Genomic DNA, 25995 nt, shown 5'->3' on the forward strand with positions numbered 1-25995 from the left:
AAATTAGAAAAGTTGAATATATTCAATCCTGGAATAGCCAAATAGGCTTTTCCAAAAATAATTTACCATAATTGCAACATTCAATTAAGTCTCAGTAAGTAACCCAGGAAGGATATGGAAATTTTTAGCTCTACAAAACAAATTATCAGAGTTTGAAATAAAAATATCCTTATGTTATATTATGATAAGTATGAAAGATGATTCCTTCCTCAGTCTCTGGTTAATATGCAATTAACTTTATTCCTCTCTTTTCCTCCACCCCCTAAAGTTATATGAAATCAGTGCCCAGGAGTACAGAAAGATGTTAAACCAAAATAACAAGCTATCATTTGAATCATAAGAGGGAAAGCTAGTTTCCTCTTCATCCAAACAATTTTAGTATCTGAAAAGGAAAGAGAACATGGAGGCAAAGGTTAGCAATGATCTAGTCTACTTATGATACTTTTTTAGGAGACAATTAATTCCTTTCCTGTAGCTTTATCTGCTTCTCGGAAGCTATTAGACTTCTGAAATTTTTTCTTAAAATTCCAAAGCCCCAGTCATTATTTTCTCTATCCATTATACTGCATCCAAATCAATCTTTCTGATTTCTTTTTTGATTGAAGGTCTTCAGGGACTCTTTATGACCTACAAAATATAATGTTTAATTTAAGATAATTAGGTCTGTCTTCAAAATCCTTTACAATACTGTCACAGTGTGCTTTCTCAACTTGATATCTCCTACTTTCCCCAACATGTTCCCTCCACTAAGCCACTCTAGAGCCTGCATTTTGTTCATGATGTTCCCACAAACTAGGACTCCCTCTGCCCTACTCTTCATCTAGCAAAATTCTAACCATCCTTCCATTTTCAACTCTATGCTTGAAAATTGCTCTCCAGCGCCAATCTATAGTATTATTTCCCTCTTCTGATCTCCTTTGGTGCTTTTTTCCTTTTGTGCTAATTTTGACAACTAATATGCTGCCCTGGATTAGTTTAATTTATCGTGTGTGCATCTTATTTTTACAACTAGATTAAAATTCTTTGAAGGGAGGAAATTTCTTTCATACCTCTTAGTTTCCCATAGTGTCTGGCAATGATCTTTTCCATTTTATTTCTACTAATACAACTCCTGGTCAAGTCTTGGCTTCCTGATATCTAGACTATTACAGTAGCCTCTTAACTGGTAGTCCAACCTCTAGATCCTCTTCTATCCCCTAATTGTTCCACCCCTTGCTCAAAAAATTATTATGGTTCCCCATTTCCTATAGGATAAAACTAATACTTCTCAGTCTAGCATTCAAGACCCTCTGCTATCTAGCCTCTAATTCTTTTTCTAGCCTCATCTTCCATTGTTTAGGCCCATATAGCAAACAATTTGGAGTACTCATCATTCATCCAAGATGAATTGTACCTTCTTGTTTTAGGCTTATACACATACCATTTCTTCTCCCATCACTTGCCCCCAAATTTTCGTCTATTGAAATCTTTTCAAATACTCCCTTCAAATGCCACCTATCCTACTGTGCTCCAGAAATCCAGCTAAAAAGAAATTCCTCAGCCATCTGCACTCTACATGACTTTTTATAACTCCTTTGATGTATATCCCATACTGCTTTTTATCATAGGCATTTGACTGCAGGTATCATAACCTTTGCCATTTTGTAAGACTCTTAAAGTTAAGGACTAATTTTTATAGTTTTATGTCATTCACAAAGCTTAACACATTGTATATAGTAGATACTCAAATACTTATTGAGTAATTCAAAACTAGACAACTCAATGAATATTTGCATATGAATGAACTAGCAATTAAAATCAGTATAATGCCATTACTGTTGCTATAATCACTGAGTTTTAAAAATTCATCTTATCACTAAATTCTTTTTAGAATTCTTTTGTGCAAGTTACTTAAATATGTATTGTTCTTTTTTCCAATATGATTAAAAAATAGATGGACGAGAAGAGAGGAAGCTGACTTTTATAGAGTTGTGTCTACTTTTGGAGTGGTATTTGATCCTGACAGAGGACAGTTTGACTGGACAAAATTTAGAGCCATGGCTAGACTGCACAAGAAAACAGATGATAGTTTGGAGAAGTATTTATATGCTTTTATGTCCATGTGCAGGAGAGTTTGCCGCCTTCCTTCCAAAGAAGGTTTGTAAAATCTGTCTCTACATGCCTAAAACAATAAAAAGCTCATATATGCCATATTTTTGCCCCAAATCACAAAGTATGCTTTAATTATAGTTGTACTATGCAGTTCTGATTATTGTCTAATTAATATTTTTTAAATTATACCTTTTTTACTTAATTGAAACATCCATTAGGAAAAAATGGCAATATTGATAATGCAACTGAATCAAGAAGATGTAGTATCAACTTACACTTGTATAGAGTGCTATAAAATACATTTTATTTTCACAACAAACCAATGAGAATAGGTAAGGGAGATAACCTCTTTCTAAAGATGAAGAAACCAAGACTCATGAAGGCATATTGTAATTTTGTTTTAGTTTATAATTGGGTTTTTTAAGTGTGTAATGCCCTGTTTTTAAGGTTTTGATTTCTCTTAATATAGAATTGGTGGACCCAAGTATTTTTATCCAACCCATCACAGAGGAGCGTGCTTCTAGGACTTTGTATCGAATTGAGCTTCTAAGGAAAGTACGAGAACAGGCTCTCCGACATCCACAACTGTTTGAACGTTTAAAGCTTTGTCAGCCAAATCCAGATTTGCCCGTCTGGTGGGAGTGTGGCACTCATGACAGAGATTTGCTTATTGGAGCAGCCAAGCATGGGGTTAGCAGGACAGACTATCACATTCTTCGTGATCCTGAACTCTCATTTATGGCAGCTCAGAGGAACTATAGTCAAAATAAAATGACTCATTCAAGAACTTCTACTCCACTTATTCAGCAGTATCAGATGGCACTGTCTGCTTCCCCTCTTGCTTCTCAATCAAGGTTACTGGATGCTAAAGGGAATACCCTTGATGATACAAAAGTTAAAAATGAAAGCCTTAAAGAAGAGCCTCAGTCTTCTGGAGAGGAATCTGTGTCTTCCGAGGAAATTAGAACAGGAATAAAATCTGAACCTTTAAGCCCAAAGAATGGTGTTTTGCCACAGACTACTGGAGACCCAAAGTCTGCTGGAAAGGTTGAAACAGATAGGCGCATGGTTGCAGCCAGGACAGAACCCCTAACTCCAAACCCAGCTTCCAAGAAACAGAGAGTCAGTAAAAGGGGATCTGAGTCTAGCTCTGATTCGGACTCAGATTCTGACAGATCTTCTTGTTCTTCTAGATCATCATCTTCTTCCTCCTCTTCTTCCTCCTCTTGTTCCCACTCTCGATCTGGATCTAGCTCTTCATCATCTTCATCTTGTTCTTCAGCATCTTCTTCATCCTCTTCTTCTTCTTCTTCTTCCTCCTCTTCTTCTTCCTCATCAGAAGACAGTGATAGTGAAGAAGAAGCACAGAAGCGAGGTAAGAACACATAGTAATATTGCTATTTTGTAAGTTTAAAAAAGGGAAAATGTATTAATTTACTGAAAAAGTTAAATTTTAAATATTCAATTTTATATAGTAGTGTTTTATGAAAAAAATACTAATGAAAAGCAAAGTAGACTTTCTGGCAGGTTATATGGTATAATTTTTTAAAGGATTGGCTTTGGAAATATAGGATACTTATGCTCCTTTCCAGGCTCTGCCACTTACTAACATTGTTTGGCAAGTTGCTTCTCTTTTCTCGAACTCAGTTTCTGTAAAATGATGGAGCTGAACTAGATGATCTCTTAAGTCCCCTTCCAACTCTTAAAGCTAATATTAAATTGGCTTTGAAGGAGTCTACTTAGTAATAATATCTAATCTATCCAATGAAATTTGGAAGCACTACAAAAATCATATGCTCAGCACTCAGTAGCAGAAAAGGAATATTGCTGCTTATTGGTACTGCTAAATTTTGCTACCTCTTATACTATTTCTAAGAATACCTTAATTCCAGAAATAAGAATTACCAGTGTATGGAAGATATCAAGTAACAATTTAAATGCTGTTTAACCAATTTTAAAGATAAAAAAAAAGAGTTATTCTTAAAAGGCTTATTGCAAGTAATTTTCTTAGGGAAAATAATAATTTCCTAGGTGAAATAAGAGGTTTTTTTAAAACCATTCATTAGGTTTTCTTTTGAATTTGTTTTTTTTTCCAAATGATTCTTTGTTAATTTTCAAAAGAACTTAAATGTAAACATGGTTATAAAGTAGCTAATTAGACTTAAAAATGTTTATTAAATACCCATAATGTATATAAAGTATTTAAATAGATAATGCTTATTATTATTATTATTACCAGAAGGCACCACTCATATGAAATCATATGATGAGGAAAGTGTTGCATCACTAAGCACTATACAAGATGAGACTCAGGATAGTTTTCAGATGAACAACGGAACACCAAATTCTGCTTACATCTTACAAGGTGGATACATGCTGGCTGCTTCTTATTGGCCAAAGGTAATTTAATAAAAAAAGAATTTACTTTTTTATAGATTTGTATTTAAAATTCTAATATTAGATTTTGTTTTGTTTTGTATAAGATTCCACCTGAAAATTTGACAGAAACTTCAAGGGTACCAAAGAACATAGAAATCATGAGAAATCACTCTCCATGCCTTAGTTATTATTGAAAAGATCTGGATGGATGGATGGATGGATGGATGGATGGATGGATGGATAGATAGATAGATAGATAGATAGATAGATAGATAGATAGATAGATAGATAGATAGATAGATAGATAGATAGATGCATATAATTGATATAGGCTGTTTCCACATTATGAATTTGTAGCATTCCAAAAATTCATCTGTAAATAGGTTATTGGTACTTAAAACCTATCTTCCGATACAAGTAATATCATTTATACATGGTACCCCCAGGTTAGCTCACAAAAGCCAACTTTACCTAAAGTGTACTTTGAAGGTACCTTACCAATAGTACTCTTAGCCTAACCACATATGTAATAGTGATTCTGTTTTTCTCTGGTAAATTGCATAAAAATTTGGAACTTTAAGAACACATTTCCTTCATCCCAGAATTGAAAGCAACAATTTAGTTCTCCAGTTCCCTGACATTAGTAGTGTCCCTGTGGTCAAGGGCTCTCGCACTAACAATGAAGGCATTGACAGTAAGGAGTTAGGACAGTCCTATAAGGAGCACTGAACAACTGGTCTGAAGGCACAGACATAAAGGAACAGAATGATGAGACTACCTACCAAATATAAATGCTAAACAACACTAATAGAGCCTAGGTTGGTTCTCCATTCACATCCTTTCTTTTCTTTTGGATATCTAATAGATTGGTCTACCTTCTTCGTTTTTCATAACATACTGGATTTAAAAGCTCTCTTGCAATGCTTCCTCACCCTACCTTAACCTCTACATACATACATACACACACTCTCTCTCCCTCTCCCTCTCTCTGTCTCTCTCCCTTCTTCTATCTCCCTCCCTCCCTCCTTTTCTCTCTCTGTGTCTCTCTCTCTGTGTCTCTCTCTGTCTCTCTGTCTCTCTCTCTGTCTCTGTCTCTGTCTCTCTCTGTCTCTCTCTCTCTCTCTCTCTCTCTCTCTCTCTCTCTCTCTCTCTCTCTCTCTCTCTCTCTCTCTCTCTCTCTCTCTCTCTCTCATTCATTTAGACACTAAAAAGGGGGTCTTTGGATCCACAAAGGACTAAAGATTCAACATCACTTAATTTTTTAATTTTAAAATATTTTTCCATATTTACACAATTCATTTTCTTTCCCTCCCCCCTCCCAGAGCCAACAAACAATCCACTGCCTAGTACAATTGTTATCACTTGATCCCTATTTCCATATTATTCATTTTTGCTATAGAGCGATCGTTTTCAGCATTACTTTAGAGCATTTTATCATAGATCCTACACATTTTATCATGGAAGCTCTGGAGTGATGAGTTCTGATAAATAAGGCTTTGAGAAAAAGAGATGTGAATTTTCAGAAGGAATCAATACTAGAAAAAAATGTGGACCTGAATGACCACCATTTTGAAGAGGAAAAGATAGACCAAGAATAGGTGAGAAGTAAATGGGAAGTAGGGCAGGAAATTCCTGCAGACAAGGTCTCCTAACCCTTATTAAACAAAGCTACTTTGATAAATTGAGATTGCACATATACATCTAAATTAAAATTTGTGTGCTCTTCCAGAAACAGATGTATTTCAGGCATGTGTTCATGGAAAAATGTACTTTTATCTAGGTGTTAACAGAATATTTTTTTGGTCTCTTTGGTAGTTGATGGTAGATAACTTGACAGAAAGTGACTGCATAAGTGAGTCATACCTCACAGAGACTCCATCCATATTTAATAGAACATGCTCCAAAAGTTCCTCTGATTTTTGTGATCTTTTTCTATTGTTTCTAATTGGAATATTTGGCAATTCTCCAAATAGAAAAATTAGACCCTCACATTGCAGTCTCCTATAGCACAATATTCATTTTAAAGCTAGTTAATTTTTTACTCCTATCCCAGGGTTTTTATAACTAAAGGACTTAACTTTAATCTTTTTTCATCAATGACATGATTGTGCAGAATGAATTTCCATATTAAAAAGCAATAGTAGTTCAATTAAACAAAAAGACACTAAAACTAAAGATAAATTTAACCACTAATGGACCTACTAAACACATTTCTACAATGTCTTTTTTATACATGTATACAATTAAAAATGTAAGTTGAAGGCAATTTTCAAGAAAAGTCAGCCCTTTTTTATTTGTTCTTTTGTTTCACTCTCTAAAATGTATTCTGAAGCTCTGTACACTTCTTCACAAGTAAGATATACATACTTAGGCTGAATTAGATCTTTGAAAGTTTGTCACCAAATGTCTGTTCTGATCCTTATACTGCTTGTGTGTGACACAGGATCGGGTGATGATTAATCGGTTAGACAGTATTTGTCAAACAGTCCTGAAAGGAAAGTGGCCATCAGCCCGGAGGGGTTACGAGGGAAATGCAGTTGCATCTTTCTACACAACCAAGCTTCTGGATAGCCCAGGTGCTGCTGCAGACACTGGCGAGCCCTGCGTGCTGACTCCTCCAAGTGCAGGGGCAAGAGAAGAGCGTGACCAGTCCACACAGATGTCAAAGGTGAAGAAGCATGTACGAGAAAAGGAGTTTACAGTGAAAATCAATGACGTATGTTTATTTTTATTGCCCTAGGACCTGATTGCGATTGCTGTGTGCAGCATGTTTTTTCCTGCAAGTGGCTGCCTGCTCTCACTCTTACTTCTTTGCACACTAGTTTTCGGTATTTGGATTGGGTTTCTTTTACACGTTCAGAATGTTGAACTTGTATATTCTACTAAAGATTATCATCCTACTGATTGAGATGCTTTCTTAAGTTAGTATGGAGCAGTTTCTAAGTGGTACATTTTTGACACATGGATACACATCTAGGCAATGTGGTATAGTGGATAAACTGAGAGTCCAAAAGGCTGAGGTGCAGAGCCTTCCTATGGCCTCTTAGCAGCAGCAGTGTCACCCACTATGCAGAGTCATTCAACTTCTCTGCCTTTCATGCTAGAATAGGTCTCAGGTTTTGATTTGTTTCATTGTGAAGAATTCCTTTGCTGACAAAACCACATATCTTTGATGTTTTGATGCATATGAACAATATTTGTTCTCAATATATTTGACTGCCTTGAACATTTTAGTATGTTCTGCTATAAACAATTTAAATTTTTGTGTATTTTTTAAACTGCCCGTGACTAAATTTTCTTCGGTAATGGACAAAAATCTAGTTGTTTGGCAATCATGTGAGAGATATTTTTTGGTTGCAAAGCTATATGTAGTATTTGGTTATTTCATTTAAATCAGAAAAGTTAATATGTCTATAACAAACTTTTGTTTTTAAAAAAACTCTAAAATTGGCTTACATTAGGAAAGGCATAATATCTGATTAATTTCCATGATTTTTCCAATATCCTACAGATCTTCTGTAGTAGAATTTCTCTTTAAAATCCTTTATCTTGGGGAAGATATTGATAGTTTTGCAAGTTTTTATTTTAATATTCACATTTATTTAACAGGAAGGTGGTTTGAAGTTGACCTTTCAAAAGCAAGGACTTTCTCAGAAAAGGCCACTTGAAAATGAAGATGGTTTACTAGGACAGCAGCAGTACCTGGCACGGCTTCGGGAACTTCAAAATGCTTCAGAGACCAGCCTTGTCAATTTTCCAAAGTCCATGCCAGTATCGGGTAAATAAATAATATATAGAAGTGTTATTTACCTCATAATGATAAAACTTCCTCTTCATTTCAGAATTCTACTCATGATACAATACATGAAAATTTATTATTTTGGACCTTTTATTGTTCATGTTTGTCAAATATTAATTAAAACAGTTACAGTGTTGTATAGTAACAGACCACAGGGCTTGGACTTAAAAGGCCGTTGAGTTTTAAAACAGAGTTCCTACTGTTTTACTAAGTAGTTGTATAACAACTCACCTCACCTCTGGGGTTTCCATTTATTAAAGAAAGGTTTTAACTGGATTATACTTCCTGTTTCCATAGTAATTAAGATTGACAATATGCTTTCCTCACAATATGAAGAAGTAGTTAATAGGTAAATATACAAAAGATTTAGGGGCATCCATTACAATCTATCTGGGATTTGGTAAATTGAACATAGGAGTTTTTTGAGGCACACAGGAATCAATTGTCCTACCCAAGATAAGAGAGAAAATTTTAACCCAAATCTTCCTAGTTCCACTCACCAATATTTATTAAGCACTTACTAGGCACTACTGTGTGTAGGGGATACAAAAAATGTCAAAAAAAAAATCCCTGCTCCCAGGAAGTTCAGATTCAGGTGAGGGAGACAACATGCAAATATCAAACAAGCAATGTACAGGATTGATCTGGAAATAATCAACAGAAGGAAGGCATTGAGATTAGGGGATGATCAGAGAAGGCTTTCTATGAAAGTTAGGATTTTACCTGGAACTTCAGGAAAGCCAGGAGGCAGAGATGAAGAAGGAGAGAATTACATATGGGACAGATGCTCGGTGTCTGGAAATGATAATGTTTTGTTCACTGAATAGCAAGGGATCAATCCAGTATAACTGGATCACAGAAGTACATGCTGAGAAGAATGAGGAGCAGTTTAGATGTAAAAGACTGGTAAGATTGGGGACAGGGAGAGACAGGTTATGAAGGATTTTATTTTTTTGATCCTAGAAGAGACTGGGAGCCCATGGAGTTTTTTAGCTAAGGAGGTGGAATGGTTTAAGAAAAGCAATTTGAGACCTGAATAGAAAATGGACTAAAGTAAGGAGAGGCTTATGGCAAGAAGACTGACCAGTAGAACAGTTTTACTTTGGCCTATCTGTTTTCTTTATAAATTAAAAAAAAATCCACTGCATTTTTTGATCCTCTGAAGTATTCTTAAATGCTGGTCCTTCTAATATAAAAACCATTTTAAAAGGAAACTGAATACTAAAATGGCTTTTAAAGTAAGTTCCCTTTCTCATGCTGATATTCTTTGATTTTATTATTAAAATGAATGAATTTTATAAATATTTCCTGGCAAATAACTTCATCTGAGAATTAATAAAGATATTGGGGAAAACTCAGGAAAAACATGCATTGCTAAAGCCTCAAAAAGAACATTAGAATATGATTTTGCCCTAAAAATGCCTAATTGACAGAATCTTATTCATTAGTACAGGTTAGAAGAGAGGTTCTTAACTGTTGTTATTGTTGTGGACCCCTGCCTAACAAAGTCTGAACTTATTCTCAAAATAATGGCCTTTTTAAAAAATTCACGCTTGAAGTAAATTCTAAATTTCAATGATGAATAGAAGAATTGAAATTTATCCCCAAATTCTTTGAGAGTCTATGGAACCCAAGTTAAGAACCTTTGGGTTAGAACCAGAGAAGAGTCATGAGAGACCTCAAATATCATCTAATCTAAGTTTCCACTCAATGCAAGGATTCTTTCTGCACCATTCCCAACAAAAAAAATCTAGTCTCTGGGTGAACATTTATGATGATAGAAAACTCACTGTTTTCCAGGATGGTTCAGCTGTTTCCTAGTTTTCTAAGAGTGAATCTAAGATCCCTCCTTCAATTAAAGTTCTTTGCTTTTCTTTTTTTCCTCCTTTTTAAGCCCTAGTTCAGGGTTTGGAAGCTTGTTTGCTTGTAGCTATTATGTCTCTAGTATTGTATTTCCTCTTAATTTCCCTTCCTTATCTCTAATCTTTTCCCTGTTGAGCTTAATGTATTTTTTACAGCAAACTGTGTATTCAGCTCTCTTTTGTTTCATTTAAGTGAAGTTCAGGTGATGTCTGCTCCTCAACTTCCCTCTTCCTTGTTTCTATTTTCCTTCTCATGTTACTCCAGTTTCAAGAAATGGCAAGTTCCACCCTCTTCTTCCTCCTTTCTGCACTGCTGTCTTCCTCCTTTTGCCCTCCCTTCTCATTCTCTTCTTTAGGCTCTCTGAATAGACCCAGGCTATCCCAAGGGCCTCTTCATTTCTTACTTAACCTCTTCAATACCCTGTGAAGGCATTAAAGTTCTGAAGGAACATGTATTTCTTCTCCTATTAGAATGTTAACATGACATCATCATATAACTCCATCAGTTGCTCAAAATAATTTCACTTTAAAGGCATCTCTGGACTTTTGTGTTTGTTTATATTTCAAAGTTTCTACTCAGCTCTGATCTTTTAATTGGAAATGCTTGAAAGTCCACTATTCTGTAAGATATCTAGGTGGTTCAGTAGATAGAGCAATGGGCCTGAAGTCAGGAAGACCTGTGTTCAAATACATCCTCACACCCTTAATAATCATGTGATGCTAGGTAAGTCACTCACCCTGTTTCTGCCTTAGTTTCCCAAATTTAAAAAGGGGGATAATAACAACACCTAACTCAGAATTGTGAGGATCAAAGGAGATATGTTTTAAAGCACTTAGCACAGTGCCTAGCATATAATATTCTATTGAAACAAAAATGCTAGCTGAATTTTGCCCATAGGGCTATAAAAGAATGCATAGCTTTTGATCCAGCAATACAAGGTCTGTATCCCAAAGAGATAAAAAAAATGGGAAAGGATCTGTTCATGCAAAAATAGTTATAGCTGCTCTTTTTGTGGTGGCAAAGAATTGGAAATTATACAGATGACTCTCAATTGGGGAATGGCTAAATAAAATGTGAATGATGAATGGAATACTATTGTGCTATAAGGAATGATGAACAGGATGATTTCATAAAGAACTAGATCTCTCCAAGCCTTTTTTTTTACAAATTTACAAATACCCATTTGTAAAATGGGTATAATAGGGCCTACCTCTAGGGTTGTTGTAATGATAAAGTAAGATACCATTTGTGAAACACTTTACAAGTGTAAAAGTGTTATATAAATGTTACTGTTCTTATTAAGAAAACTTTTAGTCCATGCATTACTTACTTTAGGACATGCAAGATGAGAATCTGTTTCAAAAAGATGTTCCAATTTTAAAATGTAAAATGACACCCAGGTTACTGGATTTTTTATTGTGTTTTGCATTCTCATTTTGTTCAGGTACTTCTAGTCAGCCAGCTATGGGTGCCAATGGAGTGATATTAGAAAACCAGCCCATAGTCAAAAAAAGGAGAGGAAGAAGGAAGAATGTGGAAGATGTTGACATTCTCCTATTAAATAGAAATAAACCACCTAATCATGTAAGTAACAGTCAAATTAGAACTGTTTACTCTGATTATTGGCTCATATTCTCTAATTGCAAACATGTATTTTGCTGTTTTGTATTTTATAAAATAAGGATCTGTGAATTAATTAAAAGTCATAATATACTTTTTAGTTTTGTGATCCAGCATACAATAATACATAACAATTTTAAGCAAATTTGGGAAATTGCTAGTTTTTTGAATGACATCCTACATTTTCCTTTTACTATTTTCAAAATCTTCCCTATTATCATAAATAGAGCACCAGGCCTGGAGATGGGAAGCCCTGGATTCAAATGTGACCTCAGATACTTCCTACCTATGTGACCCTGGCCAAGTCACTTAAACCTAGTTGCATCATCCTTACCACTCTTCTGCCTTGGAACCAATACTTAATATCAATTCTAAGGTAGAATTGAAGGGTTAAAAAATAATCTTTTCTAGTATCAGAGTAAAAGTTGTTAATGAATTTGACATACAGTCTTTATTTGATCTTTTTCTAAAGGTTACTGTAGGCATTGCCACCTCACAAATTACTCCAGGAATAAATCCAGCACTGTCTTATGCCCAATCTCAAGGGATACTTGATGTAGAAAATCCAGTTCCAGTAATTAATCTGAAAGATGGAACAAGACTTGCAGGAGATGATGCACCCAAAAGGAAGGATTTAGAAAAATGGCTTAAGGAGCATCCAGGTTATGTGGAAGATTTAGGAGCCTTTATTCCTGTAAGTAATTTAAAAATATATTTAAATATATTTCTGTTATTTTTAGTAGTCAGATACAGAGAAATCTTAGATTATTGTGAGGCATTCATTGTGTACTTAGCCTACTGTCAGTAACCAAACAAAGGATTATACCATGTTACCCTCTTCTCAGAACCATAATGATTTGAAATAAATAGCATCAGAAATACATTGTTTTCCTGTTAAAAATCATGATACTTTTAAATGTCTTTTAGGAGTCTATAAATGTGGCAAAAAAAATAAGTACTAAAACTAACAAAGCATTTCAATTTGCATATGAAACACTTTTTAGTGGTATTTATTCTTCAAGAAATATGTTGTTTTTACCTGGAGTCAAGATAGATATATAAGACATTGAATACTAAAAATGTGTCCACCATACTCTTAGTGCTGTCGGTTTCAGTTTTAGATTATAAAGCTATAGCTTTTGCTACTTTTTTGATTTTGTGAAAATTGTAAGTGAATTTGAAAGCCATTCCAAGTTTTAAAATATGAGAAATGGCTATCCACAGGTGACTAGGACCTCACCATTACCCACAAATACTCTACTTTGGTGTGTTGAAAAATTACAAAATCTTTCATTAGATCATAAATATTTTATCATGGCCCATTACCAGTCTCTTTGTCTTTACCTCTCTGAAACCTATCCTTTATCCTCACTAGAACCTCCAGTCCCTCAATTTTCTTTCAAACCATTCACACTTATTCTGATTTCACTTTTTTTCCCTTTCCCAATCTCAACCCTATGGTTAACCTATTCACCTCGGCTTCACCCACTATCCAGTCAACATTCCTGCCTTACCAAAACCCCAGCACTGAATTATTACTAAAGTGCCTCCCCCCTCAAAAAATTTACCTTTAATTTATTTTGTATGTGTGTGTGTATGTGTGTTTTGTCTTCCTCTATAAAATATCACCTCTTTTTGTGGACAGGAATTGTTTTATTCTTATCATTGTATCCCTAATACCTAACATGGTGCTTGGCACATAGTAAGCATTTAGTAAATGCTTATTAATTTTCCTGAGGACAGTAGAGTACCCCATTTACTAAAGACAGTCTCTATAATAGAATTCAGATAGTACTTAACTTTTAAAAATCCAGAAAAGGCAAGTCATACAAGCTACCTTAAATAAGTTTAATTGAAATTCATTTATATGAATGGAAGATTTTCTGAAGGACATTACTAATGTTGTTAGCATTATTATATTCAAAGCCCCAGAATTGTTTTCCTACAGTGATAAGTGTTAATAATTCAGTAATTTCAGCTATGTATTTTCTACTTGAAGGAATCGTTATTTCAAAAAAGGTATAATATACTCAGTGTGGGTACTCCTTTCACTTATATAGATATCAATCCCTCCATACCCTAGTAGCTGTTCTTTTTATTTTTAGGAAGAATCACTGGAGATGGGAGGTTGGAGGGAGACGAGGAGGAATGTGATTCCACCAATGTAGGAAACTCCTTGTGAGGGAGCACCCTCCACCATTACAGATTTGTATAACTTGATTGGACATGGCAGAGCTATCATAGCCATTGGGAATCTGGAACTCACCTTTATACCACAATGATTTAAATAAGACTTTAGTAGGAGTATTTTTGCCAAGGGATTAATTTCACTCTCCTGGATAATTCTAATTTTTGCATTATGCCTCATTTCAATCTAATCTGACTTGGGAATGCTATCTGAACTTGCAGATGCAAGAAAATAATGGAAAGTTGGCTGCATTTCCTGATAATAAAACTGGCCTTGTTCTAGTATTTTCAAGATACTTTTTTTTGAACATTAAGTTTAAAATATTTCTGAATTTTGTTGCCCATGAATTGTTAAGAAATGGCCAAGTGCAAAGTGTTTGGATTTTTTTCCTTTGGGTATTTGAGCAAGGTTTTCTATTGTGCTATCTTTAGAGCCATCCCAAAAGGAAACAGTGCCTCAGGAGTTAGTGAATTCTACCCCAGCAAAGGTCTCTAAGCACAAACTAAATGACCACTTGTTAAGAACATTATGGAGAAGATTAGATTATGGTTGGAAAAGATGGCCTTGGGACAAGACAACTAGAAGACCTTTCAATTCTGAGCTGATTGTGTGGAAAAGATGACAATGTAGTTTTTCCTTGTTCATATTGTTTATACCTAAGCCCTCCTGTTACTGAGCACTTTGCAAAATGTTCCTTAATACTTAAATTCTTCAGACATGCGGGAATGATGCTTCAACACCTTGGCTTGTACATGCCAAATGCACATTAAGAAAAGATGGGGGGGGGGGTCCATATGTTGTACCATTACTGAAGAGAGTTAGCCTGGAAGACCTGCCTTCAAGCCACACTCTAACTCTAGTTGTTTCATGCTGGGTAAGTCACTTAAACTCCCAGACCCCAGTGGCAGCTCAAGATTATTCCCTGCAGGGAAATTGTAGGTCTACATTGGTAGAGGGAGTTTCCTCACCAGAGAACTTCCTATTCAGATGAAATCACAGGTCTGGACACAGAAAGGAAGAAGAGTCTAAAAGTGTTTTGTTATTCTTTAAATTCTGAAATGAATGGTCAGAGTATCCAGTCCCTTGATCCTCAGTGACGAATTTTAATGTATTGTACTTTAGCGAATGCAGCTTCATGATGGGAGACCTAAGCAAAAAAGACATCGCTGCAGAAACCCCAACAAACTAGATGTTAATAGTCTCACTGGAGAAGAACGTGTTCAGTTGATTAACAGAAGAAATGCCAGAAAGGTATGTATAATTTCAGTGTAGATTACCTGCGTATGATGACTTAGAAACAGGAAGATTGGAATTTAAGTCCTGCCACAGAGATTTAATACTCTCTCATCCCGGCAAATGCAAGTCTCTTATTTCTCTCCTTATCTGTAAAACCAAGACAATGATAGCACTTATTTCATAGGTTTTTTGTTGTAAGGATCAAATGAAAAGAGTGTGTGTGTGTGAGAGAGAGAGAGAGAGAGAGTACATAGGTACACATATGCCATCATTTTAATGACTCTAGGTCTTAGTCCTCTGAGGTGGGCAGGTTGCCTAAATATTTTTGTTCCTAGTCTTTTCACCAGTAGAATTTTTAGTTTTTAATTTTTTTCATATTAGCCTGACATGTATGAATCTAGGTTCTGTTGTTGTTATAGTCTATTTCCTGACCATATATAGCTAAACTATCACCAATTTGATTAAGTTCATCTTTTTATTCCTACCATACTGTGAAACTGGTCTCTTTTACCTCATAGAGGGAACATTGACAGACTTTTATTTCATCTCTTTCTAAGGTATTAGTTCCAGACACAATTCAAACCCATTGTTGATTTGTGACTTTATGCTTTGTTCTTAAAGAAAGATAACTTCTCTATGCCTTACCTTCCTCATCTCTTAAGTAAAGATGTTGGATTAGATAACTCCCTAGGTTTCTTTCAGCAAGACACTTAAAGCCATTATTTTAGTTGAAGTTGGGAGATATAGATATATGTATGTATGTATGTATGTGCATACACACATTTATTGTGTGTATATATGCATACACATATAAACACATGCCAATGTGTAATTTTCATTGATGTCTTCTGTTTCGTACATCATCCTAGGTATCCCCAGTATCCTTCTCTTCTCCCTCCCAGAGAACCATCCCTTGTCATAAATAGTATTTCTTATAGAGGGGAAAAAACCCAGTGGAACCAATGGATACTTTGAAAAAGCTCAAAAGCTATATACAACTGATCATTTCCTAATTTGTGCTGTTGGTTTCTATAAGACAGGCTACATGTTCAGCTGATTCTGGAAAACTAAAATTACAATTTTGGGTGAATTTATCTTATCTGATTAAAACAAAATTTGGGAAATTTGAGAGGAAAGATATGTTATCAAGTTTAACTGTGTTTTAATTAAATATATAATTGCATGAAGTTTGCATTCCCTTTCTAAAATGTTTCCTTCTCTTGTAGATGCTCGTGGCTTCCCAAATCCCAACACAGATTAGTCCAGTATTCCTACCGTATTCCTCTCCTCCCCATAGACTGCTGAATAGTACTAAAGGAAATCATGCAGCCATGCTGACTAGGTCCATGACAGATTTATATTATCTGATTTCAAATGGTCCTACATTTCAGCAAAGCAGTCCTTCTACTTACTCTTCACTGTTTGGAGAGAGCACTGTGCCTGAAGTCAGGACTTCTTTTCAAGGAAACCTTTGTGACTTATTCCTTTGTGATCTTGGATGAGTCACTCAACTTCTCTGGGCCTCTTTCTGTATCTGTAAAATGAGCAGAGGGGAGATGGTCTAGTTCAGGGTTGTCAACCATATGGCCCATATTCATTTTTGTATTTGAAGGAGATAGTTTTTGAATGTATGTTTTATTTTGATCTACAGTCATCATATTTACACTTTAAGGACTATATGATGTCATAGGCATGAGTATTCCCACTGCTAGTACAGATCACAGTTTATCCTCTCTATGTCTTTCTCTATATCCTCCATGGAGGATTCACCAAACATACTAGAGTTTATATCTTTGGTTACTTTTAATATTTAATTGATAGAAATGGAACATACAGGAAATAATATGCCATTTTCTGTCTCAGAGTTTGGAATTATTTGATACAATAATAATAATATGGTTGGGAGAGGAATAAAATTTTATATGTATCCATATAAAGTAAATAAAATACAGAGAGCATGGAAAGAAAACTTTTTTCAATATTTAATAAGATAATAAATATCTAACATTTTGTTTTTCAATTACAGGTAGGAGGTGCATTTGCTCCTCCTTTGAAAGATTTATGTAGATTCCTGAAAGAAAATTCTGAATATGGGGTCGCTCCTGAATGGGGAGATGTTGTTAAACAGTCTGTGAGTGTTAAGCATTCATTTAAGCATAAACTTCAGATGATTTCTCTTTAGTTACCAGAACTATAGGCAGAAAGAATTTATAAAAACTGTAGCTCTTATCATTAACAAAGAACAAAAATGAAAAAAGAGCATTCCTGTGCATGTCTCAATTCTAATCCTTTAGTCCCAAATTTGTTGACTCAGACATATCTCAAACATTTAAGTCTCACTCCTACTATTCCTTCAATTCCCTTTGAAAATAGAATGGGAACATATGGCATCAGTCTTTTCTGAGGCCATAGCAATATAAAACTGGAGTCATAGAAATCTGGGGAAATATGTCTTTGGGACTTATATTTTATTTCAACATTTGATCTTCTTAGTATGAGAGGCCAAAAGTCCTAATGGTCAAAAATTTATCCATGTTCTATCTGATCCTAGAGGTTCTAGAATTTCCACATAAAAATGGGTTTTAGTCTACCTATATAAGTTATCTATTATATTTACTACAGTGGAAAATATTCCTTTTAAATATTTAATTTTTACTTCTTGATAAATATTTAATCTGGTAAGCAAAATAGCTATTACTTTCATTGTCAGAATGGATATATTATTATTGAATATGAATTTATTTCTTTCAGGGATTTCTTCCTGAAAGTATGTATGACCGTATTCTTACTGGTCCTGTTGTTCGAGAAGAAGTAAGCAGACGGGGGAGACGGCCTAAAAGTGAGATTGCCAAGGCAACAGCAGCAGCGGCAGCTGCAACAGCAGCAAATGTGTCTGGCAATCCTTTGCTAGGCAATGGATTGCTCCCAGGTGTGGATCTGACCACTCTTCAGGCCTTACAACAAAACCTACAAAACCTTCAGTCACTACAAGTAACTGCAGGGTTGATGGGGATGCCTGCCAGCCTATCTGGTGGAGAAGTAAATAAAAACATGGCTGCTATGTTTCCAATGCTTTTGTCAGGGATGACAGGATTACCAAATTTACTAGGCATGGGAGGACTCCTGACAAAACCTGCAGAATCTGTGGCAGAAGAAAAAAAGGCAAACGACTCCAAGGAGCCAGATGGAAGAAAAGAAAGGACAGAAAGCCAAAACTCTGACAATGTCGGAGAAAACTCTGTATCGAGTTCTCCTTCAACTTCCTCTTCTGCTGCATTAAATACTGCTGCAGCTGCCAATCCCTTAGCTCTTAACCCATTACTATTGTCCAATATACTTTATCCAGGGATGCTTCTCACTCCAGGCCTTAATCTTCATATCCCAGCTTTGTCCCAGTCCAATATTTTTGATGTACAGAACAACAAAAACAATGACCTAGACTCAGCCAAGCCTGTAGAGGAAAAGGAGGAAGATTCCAGGGTTAGAGATCAGGAAGAAAAAGGGGAAACTGAACCAAGTTCTCTCAATGAAAACAGCACAGATGAGGGTTCAGAAAAAGCAGATGCTTCATCGGGATCTGAGAGTACATCATCATCATCTGAGGAGTCAGATTCTAGTAATGAAGACTGACCCCAGACTCTGCACTTAAATTATGAACTGATTTTGAATTTATTCTTTAATTATTCATTGTAAATATCCCAGTGTTGAGTGCATCGATAACTTACTGACCGAACATTTCAGTATTTGTTTAGAAGTGCAAACTGCTTTCAGAGACATTTTGCATGTAATATTTCTTGAAATTCATAAGTTTCTGAACTTGTATGTACTATCAAATACACAATGGTGTAAAATTACAACAAAAGGCATTATAATTTTGTTGGGGGGTTAATTTTATGGAAATTATGCTCAATGAGAGCTGTATATTTAATATATTTGCAATGAACACAGAATACTTTATGCACATTACTGATTTAATTTGAATATAGTTTTACAGCCTCCTTGACACCTATAATTTACAGATCAAAACTCAGCAATAATTTGGGCAGCTAATGAATGTCATGAAAGCTGTAGAATCTACATCATCATCCATTGCTTTAATTACATGAAAATGCTCTAGTGTTGTGATGCACTGCTGATGTTTCCAATTCAGGTACAAGTGTGTTTAAAAGAAGAGATAAGATTCCCAATCAGCCAGTTAGTCTGGCTACCTGTTACCTCAGCTGAGTTAGTTTAGGAAGTTTACATTCATTCATTTCTAATTCTGTACTTCTTTTCAGGGTTTTTTAAAAGAGGAAAAAAACACACATCCTGTATATCATGTTAATCTGGCAAAGTGACTTGTTTTGCTTAGTCAAAACTCTGATCCCAGTGAAGGCAAGTCAGTATAAAAATAATTCTATGTCATGTGACTTTTGGCACCCTATAGACCTACTTAGTTTGAACATTGTGGACTTTGGGCCTCCTTCAGAAATAATCATGTTGAGGTGCAGTAGTGTCTGTTTCTAGGGGTCAAAAAAAGCAAATTCATGAAGTGCCACTGACAAGAACTTTCAACACTGCATACTTCATGTAAAAGAAATTGTTTGTTTGCTTCGTTTGTGTAGATTTCTATTTGTGTTTTATGTCATTAAACTCTTAAGAAATTACCAGGTAATATTGGTAAAGAAAAGGCAGATTGCCTAAATTTATTTTGAGTTTCTAGGTTTAATCAGACTAAACGTTGCCCAGAATCAGTGTTGGGTTATCAGTTCATATAAAATATGCTGAGTTGCCCAGTTTGAAAATGCACTTTGAATAGTAACAAAAAAAATACAAATAATACCTATAAAACACAAAAAAAGGAAGCCCAAGGCTTCCATTTAACAGTCCTTAAAACCCTTTTCTTTAAAAAAAAATCTGTCCAATGTTTCATGTGTGATATGACTCTTTCTGCTTAAGCTGCTATTACTCTTGACATGGTAGAGGTCCATGTTCACACTCAAGTCCATATGAACTTAAATCGAGTTTAGAATCTCATTTGAGGCCCAACAAGAGTAAATGTTTAAAATAACACAGGCATAGATACTAGTGTACATCAATGATAACATTTGCAAAGGATTAAATTTTGGGGGTAACAAATTGCCCCAAAACACTTCTCACATTAAATGAACCCTTTTATATTTTGATAGAGTTCTGTTGTTTTGTCACAAAGTAAACTTTTATATTGGGTTTTACTATGACCTTTACCAGGAAATTATAACTTTATATGTAAAATAATTATCCCCATTATTAGAGAAGCAGTATTACATGTAATTACAAATTATATAAGTTCCATTGGGATTGTATTGATTATTGTATTTTCCCACTATCGTATTTTGATTCGATGGCCCTTTATGCAATGTCTTAGCAATAGTGAATATCATACCCATCCAAGAGAAGTGGGTAGCAGTTCTTCATCATGAAAAGGATATATTACATATTTAATATTTTCCCTTTGCAGTATTGCACTTTTGTTTAACTAGAATACACCTATGAAATAGCCAAAGTTTTCAAAAAGTTATTAAACTTAGTTTGCCGATGGAGTATTTCAACACCATCATTTCTTCCTCTTCCCTTCATGTTCCCTTTTATTCCCTTTCCTCATCTTCTCTACCCCCCCAAAAAAAAGTCCTAAATCTTGTCACTAAAACCTAATTTATATCAAATTTATGAGATAAAGTATTTTCCTAATTATGGTCGAGTGAGTTTGGTTAACATCCTAGTGATTCTCTTTCTATGTAATAAGGCAATTACAGATTTAAAGCATTAAGGCTAATACTGATTTTGAACATGTTCTATTGGGTTTCAAGGCACTTAAAATTGGTATCAATTGGCAAAAAGTTGTCTAGCTATCAGCCAAACAACATGCAAATATGATTGTATAAAGTTAAGGGTCTAAGGAAAATTCAATAGAATTACACTAATACTGACGTTCCAGTTGAAAAGATATCCAAGTGTGTGTTGGTAGTTACTAAAAGAATTATAGCTGTTATTGCCTTGTATTTATATCCCTTGTTTCAGGCTTCATGATCCAAGTCTTAGTCCAGTTTTTCTTTTGGACATTTCAAATATTTGCCAGTTGTGTTCTGTGTAGTCTGAATTTGCTTTCTGTAGTTGAAAAAAATGTCTTAAAAAGTCATTTGTAATTTATTGAATTACTTTCTATGATGTTCTATAGAGCAAATGGAAGTTTAATTATTTTTTATTAAACATATTCTTTGACTACCCATGATGTCAGCCTTTATACCTGACAGTAATTCTTTTAATTGCATTTATAATAAATATATATTTTAGTCACTAAAAAAGCAATGACAGGTATGTATGTTAAGAACTCTGAGACAGCTTTTAAAAGCCAAGAGAAAGTTATATACATATATACATACATATCCACAATAGTACCTTTTTTTTTTTACCCTTCCCTTCCATCTTAGAACCAATACTACGTATTGGTTCCAAGGGAGAGGAGTGGTAAGAGGCAATGGGAATTCAGGTGATTTGCCCAGGATCACAAAGCTAGGCAGTGTCTGATACCAGATTTGAACCCAGGACTTCCCTTCTCTAGGCCTGGCTCTCTATTCAATGAGCTACCTAGCTGCCCCTAATAGTTCCCTATTGAGAAATGCCAAATGTATTGGAATTAGGGAAGGTTTAAATTAGCCCATTAAAACTGCATTAGTGGTAAACACTTCTTTTGGAGGACCCTGAGCATCTGATTAAATTTTTATAGATTCCTCATTCCCTTATCATAATATGTATCTCTCTGATTCCCTCGGGCATCTCAACCATAACTGCTCAAAGTTCTAAAAAGATTAGTAATACAGTAGAAACAGAACTGGAATTAAAATTAATAGGAAATTCAAAATCCAAAATACTATTTCACTGTGGTCAAGTCTATTGAAATCTCTCTTGCTCCCTCTATAAAAAAAGATTTAACTAGTTGATCTCTGTTTCCTCCTACTCCTGACAATCTTTATTTCTCATATAGAAGTCTACCCTGTGTGTATGCAGCCAGACTAGAACAGAGAAAAGATAATTGTTCTTTGCTCAGAGTGAAACATTACTTTGATTTAGCCAACCCATTATGAATCCCCTTGACAGTTTTTTATAGTGTTTTCATCCCTCAAACAGGTTTAAAATTTTCAACAAAAGACTCCTATAAGTTATTTTTTTTATTTACATGTAGAAACAATTTTTGACAATTGTTTTCAGACATGTTAGAATTCAGATTTTCTCCCTCTGTACCCTTCCCCTGCCTCCCAAGGCAGTGAATAAGTTATACCCCTACTTTCAAGTAATATATATTTCCATGTTGCTTATATCATGATGGAAAACATATCACATGCACAATTGAAATCTCATGAAGGAAATATAGTGGAAGATGACATGTTTTGGTCTTCACTCAGACTCCCAACAGTTCTTCTTTGGTGGTGGATAGCATTTGACGTTCTTTGTTGATAATGGTTTAAGTCCTTCACAACTTATCATTGTATAATATTTCATTTCCTATACACATTGTTCTCCTGATTCTGCTCACCTCACTTTGCAGCAGTTCATATAAGTCTTTCCAGGTTTTTCTGAACTCATCCTGTTTGTCACTCTTATGGCACAATAGTATTCCATTAAGATCATATACCACAACTTGTTCGTCTATTCCCCAAATGATGGACAACCCCTCAGTTTGAACTTCTTTCCCACTATAAAAAGAGCTGCTAGAAGTATTTTAGTACAAGTAGGTCCTTTTCCCTTATCTAATCTCTTTCAGGTACAGACCCTGTAGTGATAATGCTGGATCAAAGGGTAAGTGTTTGTCTTAAATCGAGGACCTAAGAAATTTCAATAAATAAAAGAACAAACAGAGTTAACTGAAGGGATAACTTCTTCTGATGTCCCTTTTCTTTCTTTTTTTTTTTAAACTCTTACCTTCTGTCTTGGAGTCAATACTGTGTATTGACTCCAAGGCAGAAGAGTGGTAAGAGCTAGGCAATGGGGGTCACGTGACTGATGTCCCTTTTCAACATAAGACCTTTTCTAAAAATCACAACTTTTCTTATCATAATACTATATGGAGTATAATAAAACTATAACTTTTTTTTTCTTGGCTCCTGTAGTAATCACAGATCTGGAAGTTATTCAGGAATGACTCTATCCTGAAAACACAAAGATAATTATGCTGTGATTTTTTAATGGAATAAAAATGGTATGATGAAATTACTTTATAAATCTGAGTGACATTGTGAGTTATATGATCCTTAGTGCTTTTGATACTTGAACTACTGTAGAAGTTATAAATAGTGCAAATTAATGGAATTGCAACTAAATGAATTAATTTTCCTTTAGCAATATCAAATAATTGCACGTGTGAAAGATTTCTCAACATATGTAGCTTTGAAAAACCTTATGTAGCTTAAATGAATATTACCAAATATATATATTAAAATCTCATCTGGGACAGCTAGGTGATTAATAGATAGTCAAGCCTGGAGACCAAAGGTCATGGATACAAATCTGACCTCAGACACTTTCTGGCTGAGTGACCCTAGGCAAGTCACTTGATCACAATTGCCTTAAAATCAATTATAAGACAGAAGGTAAGTGGGGGATTTATTTGTTTAAAAGTTCTTACACTTTATTCATAGGAGAAAAACTCAGAACTTGATTAGATACAATTTTATCAAACTCAGTGATCTGGTTTAGAAGCAAATTAGAAGGGGGAACAAGACCTACTAGGGACACAGCATCCTGATAGTATTGAGTATAATTTTTCTCTTTCATTCTAGTCAACTGAAAAGCAGATGCAAGGCCTTAAAATAACTATAGTATTGAGGGGTATTTAGTGTTGGAGTAAAAAAATAGTCCTACCATACTTAAGTAGGTCCTGGAGGGGAGGCAGTGTCACGATGGTAGCTTAGAGGCAGCAAAACTTCAGACCTCCACAGAACCCTTCCTCGCAGATCAAAAACAATGCTTCAAGGGGACTGAAAACCAAATATGACAACAGAACAGAGCTAGGGAATCCTCCTGCTGGACTCAAAAGATATGCCCCCCCTTTCCATATTTCCTGAACACTCAAGATTAAGGGGAAGGTCCCAGGACCCCTCCCCCACCTAAAGTGCTGAGCATCTAGCAGTGAATGGAATCTCTGGAAGGACAAGGGCTCTAGTCTGGAGGAAGTACTTTGCTGGCACAATTGTACTAGGCTCAGGGCATTAAACACAGGCAGCTGGAGGAGAAGCCCAGAGAAGGTAGCCTAGTCACAGCCAAGACACTCCATCTTGAACCCCCCCCCCCTTCTTGAGGTTTTGACCCCAGGGCACATCCAGCTCTTCAGATCAACTCCACCATGGTTCAAGCTTATCAACAGGGCAGATAAGCCTTCAGAGGGCAGGGAAGCTCAAACTCCAACACCCCTCCCCCACAGACTGCTCTGAGAGCCTTGCTGACTAAGCTCCAAGGGCAAAGGCTACAACCTTGATAACAGGGTGAGAAACCCAATTCCTTTTGTGGGGTTTTCCTTAATGGACTTCCCTGACCAGCAGGGTCCCACAAGGGAAGGGGCTCACCTTTGTGATGGAACCGAGGAGAGATAGGAACCGAGAACCAGGGTGGAAATGAAAGACAAGGACATGTCAGTGGTTGGATAGGGCAGGCAATCCCTATGATACTTCCTTTGATAGGAAAGTATGAGTACAAAGGAACACGAGGTGGATGAGGAGATTAAGATAGGGAATGCAGGGATGGTTATAGCCTTGGGGAAGGAGAAGGCTAAGAGGAGAGAGAGAGACATAGCCATTAAGGAGCCAAGTGGAGCTCCATGAAAGGGGAGAAAAAGCCAAGAGGAAGTTCATGGGTTTGCCTCTGAATTTATTCCTGTCCTGCTTGGGCAGTACTCCCAAGCATGTAGTAACCACATCACAAAGTATAGACAATTAAGATTGGGTGGCAAGGTAGAGGGAACACCTTTGGGCGTGTAGATTGCAAACCGCGCTTTCCCCGGGGAATTGAGTCCGAGCATGTTAATGAGTTTGTCTTAGCCAAGGGCGGCGTGGCCAGTTCAAGGTTACATTCACAAGCCTCATTGGCTTATGCTTGGAGACACAGTAATCATACAGTCATTTATATTTCATAGATGTGAATATGCTTGGAATGCTACACCTTTTCAGCTCCTGCAGGCAGCTGGGGAAGATCTGACCTCAGGGCTCATCAATACTATCAACCTAACCTGATGAATCAGCAGAGTACAGAAGAAACCCCTTCAGGTCAGAATTGTCCAAACCCACAGACCCAGCACATAATCAAAGGAGCACCATTAGAGGGGAGAAAAGAAGGGGGAAATATGAGTAAACAACAGAAAAAGAAAAAAGAAATTACTATCAACAGTTTCTATCCAGGCAATGAACAAAGAGCAAATGAAACAGAGGAGGACCAAGGAACAAGCAAAAGCACAGAAACTCCAGTGGTGAAATGGACACAGGCTTTGGAAGAACTCAAAATATAATTAAAAAAAAAATTAAGTGAGGCTGAAGACAACTGGGAAAAGAACTTAAAAAGCAAGATAAGTCATCTGGAAACGGGCACATGAGCTAAAAAGAGAAAGAAGTGTCTTGAAAGCCAAAATTAACCAGCTTGAAAATGAGGCAAAAAATATGAAAGATCAGAAGGAGAAGGATGACCAAAAAGCCAGGGATGAAATTCAGTCTTTAAAAACTAGACTCCAACAACTAGAAGCAAATTACTTCACAAGGCAACAAGGATCTATAAAACAAAATCAAAAGAATGAAAACCATTGAGGAAAATATGAAAC

At 35.7% G+C, this 25995-nt stretch overlaps 1 protein-coding gene and 1 long non-coding RNA gene across 28 annotated transcripts in view; one reads left to right on the top strand and one right to left on the bottom strand.

The window, feature by feature from the left end:
* CHD9 (chromodomain helicase DNA binding protein 9) overlaps positions 1-21421 on the top strand; it is a 301099-nt gene extending 279678 nt beyond the window's left edge. For 18 of the 27 annotated variants that reach the window (XM_056812296.1, XM_056812293.1, XM_016421924.2 and 15 more), the window contains 10 exons: positions 1934-2136; positions 2561-3466; positions 4331-4491; positions 6914-7186; positions 8080-8248; positions 11577-11716; positions 12225-12446; positions 15063-15191; positions 17203-17307; positions 17928-21421. In XM_056812296.1, coding sequence (XP_056668274.1) covers positions 1934-2136; positions 2561-3466; positions 4331-4491; positions 6914-7186; positions 8080-8248; positions 11577-11716; positions 12225-12446; positions 15063-15191; positions 17203-17307; positions 17928-18806 — 3187 coding nt within the window. In that variant the 3' untranslated portion in view covers positions 18807-21421. The remainder of the gene's footprint in view (positions 1-1933; positions 2137-2560; positions 3467-4330; positions 4492-6913; positions 7187-8079; positions 8249-11576; positions 11717-12224; positions 12447-15062; positions 15192-17202; positions 17308-17927) is intronic. The other 9 variants (XM_056812307.1, XM_056812300.1, XM_056812306.1 and 6 more) reach the window with 2 other exon arrangements.
* LOC130456445 (uncharacterized) lies at positions 214-16783 on the bottom strand. The gene is made up of 3 exons (XR_008915305.1): positions 16452-16783; positions 15218-15323; positions 214-627 (listed from the first exon to the last, which is right to left on the bottom strand). It is a non-coding gene; the product is annotated as an uncharacterized LOC130456445 (long non-coding RNA).
* Positions 21422-25995: the final 4574 nt, after the last annotated feature.

The sequence above is a fragment of the Monodelphis domestica genome, chromosome 1, assembly GCF_027887165.1.
Source record: "Monodelphis domestica isolate mMonDom1 chromosome 1, mMonDom1.pri, whole genome shotgun sequence".
In the NCBI taxonomy this organism is placed as follows: Eukaryota; Metazoa; Chordata; class Mammalia; order Didelphimorphia; family Didelphidae; genus Monodelphis; species Monodelphis domestica.